The sequence below is a fragment of the Blennius ocellaris genome (assembly GCF_963422515.1).
Source record: "Blennius ocellaris genome assembly, chromosome: 9".
NCBI lineage: Eukaryota > Metazoa > Chordata > Actinopteri > Blenniiformes > Blenniidae > Blennius > Blennius ocellaris.
The window spans coordinates 9,942,067-9,952,971 of NC_137658.1; the positions used below are offsets into that span (position 1 = coordinate 9,942,067).

Here is a 10,905-nt window from a genome sequence, read left to right on the forward strand (position 1 = left end):
AGACTGAACACCTCTGTTTCTTTCAGAGGCGGGTCCAGAGGTGACAAAGAACCATACCTGGAGGACAGGAGCACTCTTGGCCAACATCCCGAGCCGTCCGTAATTTCGGCATCAGACCCAGCACTTTCTGCAAACACACAAAGACAGATTGCGGCAACAGGTTTACATTGATGTGTGGGTTGTCAGTGCAACAGCAGAGTTTATAGGGAATCAGTTTTCTATTGCTTGCAAATAATTGTTTCTACCATAGACAGTAGGGGATACTGCTCTAAATGAGGGGAGTTTGCTTAATGTGTGTGCGCCTGTGAATAAATTACAGGTTGGTATTCATCATCAGTGGTCATGTCACCCCATAAAGACCTATAACCACAGAGTAATTGGCCAGCTGCAAGCTCGTAAGATCCCTAAGGTCTTGCATTTAAAAGGAATTTATCAGGGAATAATTAGCGCACGGCTGCCAAAAAAAAAAAAAAAAAAAGTGCCCTGTTTGTGTATCTGCAAAATCTCTCCGCACATGTTCCTTATTATTACGCACGGTTTACGCACCGGGAAGCGGTGGCTCCGCGCAATGATCGCAGGTACAAAACATGTGTTTATCAACAACTGTCAATAATATCCAGAACGGCAGCAGGCGTGTACCTCTTCCACGAACTTTGCTATGGGGGCTCTCAGATCTGAAAGTAGGGTCCCATCCTCGTTCAGTACGGACTGGTGTGGAGGCTGGAAGATGGACGTCCTGTCAATCTCCATCTGCAGTCGGTTCTCCAGCTGGTGGGTCTTGAAGCTCATGAGGAGACACACGGTGATGGAGCTCAGAGACATCAGCAGGCACAGGGTGATGGGAAAACCTGGCATCCACCGCTGGACCACCGACTGCGGGGCGCACTGACACGCCGACTTGCTCTCAGCGATGGAGTCGCTGTGTTTATCCATTTTAGTTTTTTTTTTGTTTTTGTTTTTGTTTTGGGTTTTTTAGCGTCAAACTCCTCGCGATGAAGGAAAGAATAACCAGAATCTGGTGACGAACGTCTGGGAACGAAGTGTAGCCAGGCTCTCCCTTTGAATACCGAGACAACAAACCAGTCTGACGGTTCGACACGCACTGAATTAGAGTTGGAGGCTGGAGGCGGCGCGCGCCGGGTTCACAACGAGCGCAGATGGGAGTAATCTGGACCCCAACCAGTGAGAGAGAGAGAAGGGGGGGGGGGGAGACGCCTCCTGACGTGCAGGTCTGTGGTTCAGAGAGTAACCTACGCGCACGTGAAGCGCAACTACCGACGCGTCCAATTGTTTTGTCCTCCGAAAAAGTTGAGACTCACCCGCCCTGCGGACCACGTGGGAGGCTGCCGGCTGACAGCTGATTGACACCGATCACTGATCAGCTCCGTCCAATCAGGGATCGCTGACCGAGGTCAGGAGATAGGACCTTTCTTGTATGACGGATGTAAAATAGTCAATGCGATGAATAAAATTAAAATAAATGGCTCATTTGGCTGGAAGAAGCGATTCTGCACTTAAAACAAAAAAACAACCAAAACCCTACTTTGATTCAAAAAGTAAAAGGATTAAGTACTTCAACAAAACTGAACTTGAAGTATTAATAGCATAATGCTATATCACTACAAGCAACCATGCCCTTTTATTACACGAAGCGTGATTTATTTTGCAAGTGGCTCAATTCGTTTAAATATATTCTGCTCAGTTGTACGCTTTTCGTAGTTTCTTTGGAAGGAATTCACAACTTTTGTATTTTAAGCAGCCTGATCTCCATTTTGCAATGAAGCTTTAATAAATGTGAAGTGTTGATGCCATGGAACTGTCACTTCAGATCACTTGTGTCCTGACAGGCTACTTACTGCCACCGTGTGGTTTAACGTCGCTACTGCACCATTGATCAATCACTTGAACGCTTCATGTTTTACTGTCATGTTTATTGAAAATACAGAATACCAAATTTTACATAACCAGCAAATAGAGATGTGAACAAAACTATGTACAATTCTTTTTACAATCAATCACTGGTGAAATAGAATCAAGAGTTGCTACAACGACCATCACCAGAAACAATCACCAAAAAATAGACTTTTTGAAAAAAAAAAAAAAAAAAAAACCCAAAAAACATTTCAATCATTTTGAATGAAAGCAAATAAATAAACGAACATGACATCGAGGAATTACAGAAAGACATGCTATGACTGGAAACATGTTGAGTGAGACTGAGAATCACAGCGGAGCGGGGCAGTGGACTGATGCAGTCAGTAAAGTCAACCTCTCTCAGAGAGTTGGGCGTCGTAACAAAGGTCACATTCAGGAGTTCACTCTTTCTTGCTGCTGCTGCGGCGGCTCCTTTTGCTGCTGCTGCTCTTGTGGTAGGAGGAGAAGAAGGGGTGTCGCATGGCCTGCTCCAGACTGAGACGCTTGGCCGGGTCGTACTCCATCATCTTCTCTATCAGGTCGAAGAGCTGCAGGTGGTCTTCACTCTTGGATGCCATGTAATTCTGATGGAAGAAGCAGAATGAGTCACTTTGATTTAACATCACATATGGGAGCCAATATAATAATAATATAGGAGTCAATGTAGAGAGACAAACTGCACTGAGATGTATTTGGATAAAGTCAAACTTCAATTGTCGAGACTTCTGATGAAGATTTAACAGATTTTTCCAAGTCCACCAAGAAATGCTTTCCTTCAACTTACACCTGTGAGAAACTGTAGCCCTTTATTATATTGTACAACATAAACTTTGAGAGGCCAGGACAAAGATGAAGGATGACTACTTTTCTAGGAAATTAGTATCTTTAGCTCTGTTCCCTCGAAACCGTTATCTGTTGCTTCATGTCTTGTCACTTTGTATCGCTGTCCACTAAACTAGAAAGATAAATAAATCCTGCAGTTTAAACAGTCAGAATCATTTACTGAAGCTTCATGTTGCTTTAAAGTGGCAGGAATGCAGATCAAGGGCTGAGGGAATGTTTTTTTCTTTCCCCCATACAAGTTCTGCTGAGAGGGCGTCAAATGTTCATGAGGTCAGTAACGGCCAAGATCTGTAAATATTGGAAAGTGCATGCCAGTTTTTAAAGTTCAGTGCTGCGAAGTCCCTCCGCAGACACTGCCTCTACATGTTGCCTCACCTTCAGGGGTTTGCAGTGCTTCCTGACGTATCTCCCGGAGGAGCTGTGCACGTCCCAGTCCAGCTTGTAGCGGTGAACGTATCGCCGCTTCCTGTACAACACAAACCAAACGTCAGACGGCAGGAAGTAGCCGTCATTCCAGGTGTGCTGCAAACACTAATGAACTCTTACTTGGTTTTCTCCAGGAGGTTTCTGGGGATTGGGCCAAGGACTCTCTCCATCATAGCAAGATGCTCTTTACTGTCGTGTGTCTGGTTGCGAAAACAAAACACAATCGATCGAACAAAGCAACAACTAGACTATTGAGAAAAACTGTGCTCTCTGCTGCCCCCTACCTGGAACAGAGTAGATCCGAGGTAGTACTCGATGAGGATGCAGCCGACACTCCAGACGTCACAGGAATGGTCCCAGCCCAAATCTGAAAGACACGCCCGCCAGTCGTCTCTATTCTTAACCCGTCTGAGAGACTCGAGAGCAGCAAATCAAACGGCACTCACCTAAAATGACTTCGGGGGCGCGGTAATGACGAGTAGACACCACGGAGGTATGGTGCTCGTGGTCGTATGTGGCGTTACCAAAGTCTACGATTTTCACGTCTGGGTTCTTTAATTTTCTTTCATCTCGTTTCTAAAGTCAGAAACAAAACAAAATAAATACAATTATGAGGCTCACATGGCCGAAAGAAAAGATTAAATCTTCAGTTATTCAGTACACTTACCATTTCACGGTTGTATTCCATATCGTATTCTGAATTTATGAACAGAATGTTCTCAGGCTTCAAATCTGTGTGGGTCAACTTATTCTTGTGTAAAACTGAAGGAAAACAATTCATACATTTTAAACAAGTGAGCACTTCTTTTTTTTTTTAAAAACACCAAATTTCCTTTAAAAAGGCTTTGTCATACTCACACTGCATGGCTCGAATGATCTGATATGCCATGTGCCTGATGTGTTCCACAGAAAACGGCTGGAAGTTGTTTTCCTTGAGGAAATCATAGGTGCTGAGGCCAAGCAGCTCGAAAGCAATGCAGACGTGACCGTGGTAGTCAAACCAGTCCAGCATGTGCACGCACGCGCTTTAATAGCAAGAACACAAGAGTATATGTTAGAACACAGGTACATCAATGGAAACACTCCTCGTGTCGTTATCGGTTACTTACTATCGCTTGTCAGAGTCGAGAGACTTCAACTGTTCGAGAACTTTTACTTCAGACACAGCTGCCTCACGGTAGCGGTCTATGTTTTTTATGATCTTCAGAGCTACTCGAGCCCCGTCACTGGAAAACAAGAGAAAAACAAGTATTTGAGTACAAAGTCAACAAATTAGAATAAAAAAAAAAAAAAAAAGATTCCTCATCTTAAAGCGTGAGTGTATTTGATTATTTGTACTTACTTGGAGTGATCAATGCATTCAACGACCTTCCCAAAGGCACCCTCTCCTAGTGTACACACAATCTCATCTACAGGAAATAGACAGTTCAAGTTAGACGTCAGGCACTGACAAGTGAAGCATTGCCCTTTTGCTGATTCACTGCCTGATGTTACATTTCTCATTTTAGCAAAACATTTAAATTAGGCTTCTGTTTATAAATCAAAACTTAATGTTACACTGATAGAGCTATAATCTAACCAAAACATTTACGTCTACAAGCCCAAATAGCTAAAAGAAATATATGAATGTTTGGAAATAAAAACCAGACAAGAGAGTGAAGAGAGAAAGTGTGAACAACAGTAGAAAAAAAAGGTATATATTCTGTACATCTGGCTCTCAGCATGTCTCCACTGTGATAGATGAGATGACCCTCGCCATCATCCTCAACACTCCTGGATCTTTTCCTGCGGTGATGGCTCCTCCTCTGCACCGGACCCGCCGCAATCCGCCATCACATCAATAACCCATCAGCCAGCACCAGGCCACCACAACGCGACATCGTCATTCATTCAACCGGGCCAAGGGGGGGAGGTGTAGGGATGGATAGATTCAGCCCGTTCAGTAACACCACCAGGCGAATGGACGGAAGGACGGAGCAGCAAATTCAAATTCAGCCCCATCAGAGAAATAGGCCGGCAGCCACCACATAGTGTGTGTTACAGAAGAAAAACATGGCAACAAGATTTTCAGATGAGAGACTTTCTCAGAGTAGCACACAAAAAAAAATGTTACGTGATAGAACAGCAATTTTTCTACATGGGGTTTACTATACATGTTCATTTTCTACTTGGGAAAACACTACCCAAACAGATCTCAGGTCAATTACTGTGTCCCCTTACGTTCTGTGCCACCCCAGCCCACTACATGTCATTACATGAAATAATGCTTAACAGTGAGGAGATACAGAAAGACAAAGATATGAGTGTTAAGCTTTGGCTAAATAACAACCCCGTTTGATTTGGTGGTATAGACAAAGGGGAGGGGAAGAAGAAAAGGATGTTCTCGTACCGAGGGCGACCCGGGTCGGGAGCGGCTGCGTCTGTGTCTTTTGTCCCTTTGCCGGCGGCTGCTTCGCCGGCTGCGACCACTGCGCCCAGACGACTTGCTGTAGTGGTGCCAGTCGAGAGCTTCGTCTCGGCAGAAGTCTTCACGACTGTTCTCATCACAAACCATGTCAAATCTGTGGTCGCAGACGTAGACTTCGTGAAAATCCAGTCTCTGGTTCTGACTACGGGTCTCCAGGTAATGCCTGCAGTTAAAGAAAAACAACACAGTTAAACCAAAAACAAAGCAGGGCAGTCAGGTAAGATGTGGCCCAGTTTCTTCACTGTTGTCGGGCTTTAAAATGAGAAGTGGCTGTGATGGTGCGAATGATCTGCCTTTTACCTGACACTCTATCCCCCCGAGCCTTTTATGTAACATTTGTAATTAGCAACATACTGATTTACCTGACACCAAACACCTGGCCATCTGTTCAATAGTGGCTGAGAAGGTAATTTGGAAATTACTGCCGTACACATACAACTTTTACGACTACAAAAACATCAGCTACCAACGAAAAGCCATCACTGTCTTGTTTTTCCCCCCATAATTTAAAGACCACCCTCCACGGTAAACAAAGTATTTTCTTCCTGGCGATGCCATATGCATGACTGGGCACCACATTGGCAGAGCTGAGTAGAAGATTTTGGAAGTTGCAGAAAATCTACATCACAACCTGATACAATCGGTGATTCTACACTTGTAAATTTGCAGAGTCACACCTTAACCCCTTCTTGGCCAAAACAAGAAATCCAAGAAAAACTACGGATTCCTTTTAAATCCAAAGTTGCTACAAGATGCCTTACTATTGAATACCTAGAATTTTGACATGAGGACAAGTCTCTCCCTAATGTTTCTAATAACCGTCACAAAATCTGCTCATGTTGGCTCTTAGGCATCTAAAAAAGACTAAGAAAGCCAGAAGGCCTTGGCACCTTGCTGGTATCAGTTGTCGTCCAGGGACAAATCTGCCTCTCTACAGGATTAAAATTAGAGCAGATCTGCAAACATTGAATCGAAACCCCACGAGCCATCATGCATTCCATAACAGAAAGCTATAACTGCACAACACTGAAGAAATGTTGTGGTGAAAAAGTGTTAAAAACAAAGTTAAATACACAAATGGAGGACTATTATTGTGTTCTGCAATCTAAATAGCAAAGTATGAAATTGACTATGAACCACATCTAGCTGTCTTAAGAATAAGAACTGAATATATACATTTGAGCACTGAACTGTCAGTGAATGGCTGTGTAGCTACTTTGTAAAAATACATTTAAAAAGATTGCTCAACAACACACCCATCAACTTGTTGAAATATCTTGTCTGCACTCGGTCTAAAACTGATTATCACATCAAAAACTCATGCCAGTAGTTTACACTTTGATTGGCCGCATCTAATTTTACCCTTCTAAAAGTCAGACTGATGGATATTTCCATTCACTCACCCGCCACGTTAAGTACATGGCAATCTCATGTGACTTGAAACAGCAGCTCTGCAAATTAATCTGCTTTTTATAAAATATTTAACTATACTAAATGTTTTTATTTTTTTTAAAACAGTTGTACGGTCTCATGCAGCTGGCCTGCTGACAAAAACGGGATGGGCAAAATATGCCTGTACCTCAAGATGCCCAGCTTTTCACTCAGATATTTACCCTTCATACGTTTTATGATGACGCTCAGTTCTTCTGGACCTATTTTCTCTCTCGCTACTGTGCGAGTCTCCTTTCCTCCTCTTAGGGAATGCCATTCTCTCTTCCCAGGTGTACTCATCCAGCCACACATCAGGAGAGCGCATTCGCTTCAAGTGACGCATCTGAAAAACATAACAAAAATGGTGAGGTACTGATATAATAGTTCACCAAAGTGCAATAAAAACTGAGAAATCCTGCAAAATTTGAACATTTAAAAATTAAACTAATCAAAAATGCATATGCTCATATTTATTCTTGTAGCACTGCATTTACCATGAACTAAACTCACTAATCATGGCCCTCAGTGAGTTTGCCTACAAACAACTATTCTGGGCCAACCAGTGACTTACAGAGTATTCTGGTTGTGTACAGCACTCATGGGTTACTACAGGAAGCACACACCGACATAAAACAGAATACTGTGGCATGTACATTCCCCAATAGGTTTTGAGCAGTTTCTGCTTGTAAAGATAAGAATATGCTGACATAATCCCTGGTTAACGAGTGCAAGCATTGACCCGTGTGTGGTAATGACTCAATCATGCTCAATGTCAACAAACAAGGCCAATCGAAAGGAAGCTTTAAAAACCAAGTACGCAAAAGCACGGTAAATAATCACTTTGTATATAATCATCATAATAAATTGTAATATATACATCCTTAAATAATGCAACATTTCCATTTTTTACATATTTTACCGTTTATAACGGAATTACGAAAAAAAAACAAGATTTAAAATTATTTTTTTGCAGAAAATTACACTTTAAGAGACACTTTAACATGTCCTAATTTTAGACGAATAGTGACTGTGTAGCTCGTTTTCACTTCAGGCCTGCGGAAACTTATGATCAACACATGGACTCAGCGGCCGTGAAGGCCGCAAACACACTCGACAGGCCTGCATCCATCGTCAAAAAAACAACAGCCATTACATTACATTACACACAGACCAAATCAGTTTGGAATTTGATTAGATGGTTGGAAGAAAATACCACCGTGCCGACGAGGTATAAAATGCGATATTATACGTAAAATAATGTTGTAGGAGTAAAGGCAACACCGGAACAAACGGCTGCCATGTTGGCGAGTCGTCGAACATCACAAAAGCTAAGTGGCTAACGTTAGCAAACGGAAGAGAGGCAAAATAACTGTAGAATAAACAAATACGCAGCTTATAAGCTTGAATCTGAGAACTGCCCTTACCTTCAAATAACACCTGCGATGGTCAAAAGTGAAAGTTTACTGATTATAATCAAAGTTATGATCAAAATACTTGGAAACCGAGTCGGACTTGTCGTGTACAAAGATGGCGACGTCTGGAATCTTCTTTATACAAGAGTCCCTATGAGACGACGACGCACCGCCCACATAATGCTTGAATTTGCCACCCTGAGCGCAGACTGTCAGGTGGAGAGAGCTTTTTTTTATTAAAAAAAAAAAAACTTTATTCAACAAGACCATTTACAAACTCTCGTGGTGACAGTCATGCATGGAATCATCCAACACAAAAATAAAAAAAACAACAAAGAGAACAGAGGCAAACAAATAAACAGAAATACAAGGGATAGGTGTAAATAGGCAAAATGATGAAAACAAACCAATACAGGTTAACAATCACATACACATACATTCATATGGGTTTATTGCATTGGTATTAAATCAGAAGAAAAAGAGACTCATTTTTGTATTTTTTAAGCAGTTGAAGGAGGGTTTATTCACTTTATCCTATTCAGGGTCACAGGGCTGGAGCCAATGGGCAGAATACACCCTGGACTGCTTGCAAGTCTTTAGAGAGACCAACAACTACAGACACACTCACTCATATTTATACTGTGTGTGTGTGTGTGTGTGTGTGTGTGTGTGTGTGTGTGTGTGTGTGTGTGTGTGTGTGTGTGTGTGTGTGTGTGTGTGTGTGTGTTCTTTGTTTTGATAATTTGAGAAAGGGGGCGAGGCTCAGACTGTCAGGTTGTACCCAGGGCAAAATAGTACTCATTACTGAATAATATCGCTATGAACCCTGGGTAAAACATGTCTGCGCCCTGCTTCCTTGCTCCTGGGCAGCTTATTTTCATTTTATGAGTCGTTTAAACGAGTGGCGGCTTTAAACAGACTTTAATAGACAACTTCGACGATGTCAGACAACACAGCGATGAAGAGCCTCTCGGGAGAGGCGCTGGATCGGGTGGTGATCAGTGAAATGCTGATGAAGAACTTCGAGCGGCTGCCTGACATTGAGCAGAAGCACTTCCTCTACGGGCCGCTGTATCTCGGGGGAAACGCCGCCCTGGTGGGCCTGATCTCCAACAGCTTGTACCGCAGAGCCCTGAACGTCAGCCAGGCGCGCTTCGCCTCCAGCCTGCCGATGGCGGTGCTGCCGTTCCTCACCACGTACGCCCTGTACAACACCGCGGTGTCCCAGCCGCTGCTGTCCGGGGACCTCAACTGTCCCACCTGCTGCCTGCTGCGAGGCGCTCTGGTCGGGGTGTTCGGAGGCTGGCTGTACCCCATCCTCATTGCCTTGCCCCTCAACATCGGCCTGGCGTCCAGGTACTCCACGTCGCCGCTGCCGGAGAAAGGCGCGCTGCTGCGCTTCTCCGTGGACCTGTCCAGACCCGTCCTGACGAAGCTGAAGTTCGTCCTGCCGCTGCAGGTCCTCTTTGGCACCTACATGTCCTCCAGGCACCTGGACATCTACAGCAACCTGGCTCAGATCACATTTGGCCGAAAGGAAGAGGAACTATCAGACTGAACAGAAATGCACCTTTTTATATTTACATTGAATATGTCTCAGTTTATTTCCACAGAAATAAAATGTGTAGGCTTCTTTTGCAAAGTTGTATGTTGACGTGGCAACTTTATTATTACAATAGTTATTTAACTATTTGCATAGGTTTTGGGTCAGTGTCCGAAATCCTTCGGTCACAATCTCTTGTTATCTCACTGCAATGTGGTAAATTTGACATTGAGCAAATAGGATTCTGAGACGACCACGAGGTGGCGTTGTGGGTTCAACCTTGGCCCGGCCTTTCTGTGAGTGTGTGTGACTGAGTTTGTGCTGTGATGGACCGGTGGCCTGCCTCTGCAGAAGATGCACACATGAAGTTCGAGTCTTTGTCGAGGTCTTTACATACTGAGCAACAGCAGAGGATTGTGTTCTCGATCTTGAGGCGAGAACAGATTTGAGTATTTCTTTAATCTGATTTTTGGTGGTTTGCACTCTAGTTTCTCTTGTGGTGTGACATATCTCGGCCAGAACTAACGTTGGTTTTGTTCCTACCATCTTGAAGAAAACAAAAAAATACAAACTATACAATATTAAATAAATCCAGAGAAATTGAACAGAGTAAGTATGATTTTTGTGAAAAGTCATGAGGATGTGTCAAATGTTTTCACGTGAAAACCTGCAAAGGCCACATCACTAGAAGCCATTCGATATAAAGGGGAGTTTGTGATACACGTGGATTTGAGTAACTCGTCTGTTGTAGAAATCACATTTTAAAGTACTGCAAAAAATATTGAAGTGTTGTAAACAAAATTAGATAAGTTGGTAAGGAAATATTGATAGTTGCAGTTTTTATTTATGGGCTTCATCAAGACGGCAAA

At 43.1% G+C, this 10,905-nt stretch overlaps 3 protein-coding genes across 10 annotated transcripts in view; 1 reads left to right on the forward strand and 2 right to left on the reverse strand.

The window, feature by feature from the left end:
• Nucleotides 1-1,081, reverse strand: part of LOC308134834 (uncharacterized protein) — a 116,129-nt gene extending 115,048 nt beyond the window's left edge. For all 7 annotated transcript variants that reach the window (XM_080502658.1, XM_080502657.1, XM_080502659.1 and 4 more), the window contains exons 1-2: nucleotides 640-1,081; nucleotides 58-127 (exon numbers count right to left, since the gene is read on the reverse strand). In XM_080502658.1, coding sequence (XP_080358784.1) covers nucleotides 58-127; nucleotides 640-933 — 364 coding nt within the window. In that variant the 5' untranslated portion in view covers nucleotides 934-1,081. The remainder of the gene's footprint in view (nucleotides 1-57; nucleotides 128-639) is intronic.
• An 829-nt stretch (nucleotides 1,082-1,910) lies between these two features.
• LOC308134538 (dual specificity protein kinase CLK4-like) lies at nucleotides 1,911-8,627 on the reverse strand. 2 transcript variants are annotated; one of them, XM_080502302.1, is made up of 13 exons: nucleotides 8,506-8,627; nucleotides 7,273-7,424; nucleotides 5,573-5,813; nucleotides 4,892-4,988; nucleotides 4,526-4,592; nucleotides 4,293-4,409; nucleotides 4,042-4,208; nucleotides 3,851-3,945; nucleotides 3,630-3,759; nucleotides 3,468-3,550; nucleotides 3,304-3,383; nucleotides 3,133-3,223; nucleotides 1,911-2,498 (listed from the first exon to the last, which is right to left on the reverse strand). In XM_080502302.1, the coding sequence occupies exons 2-13, from the start codon at nucleotides 7,422-7,424 to the stop codon at nucleotides 2,316-2,318; spliced, it is 1,503 nt and encodes a 500-aa protein (XP_080358428.1). In that variant the 5' UTR covers nucleotides 8,506-8,627; the 3' UTR covers nucleotides 1,911-2,315. The 2 variants fall into 2 exon arrangements, with proteins under 2 accessions (XP_080358428.1, XP_080358427.1); XM_080502301.1 differs by having other exon boundaries at nucleotides 7,264-7,424.
• Nucleotides 8,628-9,327: 700 nt separating this feature from the next.
• Nucleotides 9,328-10,568, forward strand: tmem126a (transmembrane protein 126A). The gene has a single exon (XM_080502310.1). It carries the CDS (start codon nucleotides 9,434-9,436, stop codon nucleotides 10,049-10,051), a length of 618 nt encoding a protein of 205 aa, XP_080358436.1. The 5' UTR covers nucleotides 9,328-9,433; the 3' UTR covers nucleotides 10,052-10,568.
• Nucleotides 10,569-10,905: the final 337 nt, after the last annotated feature.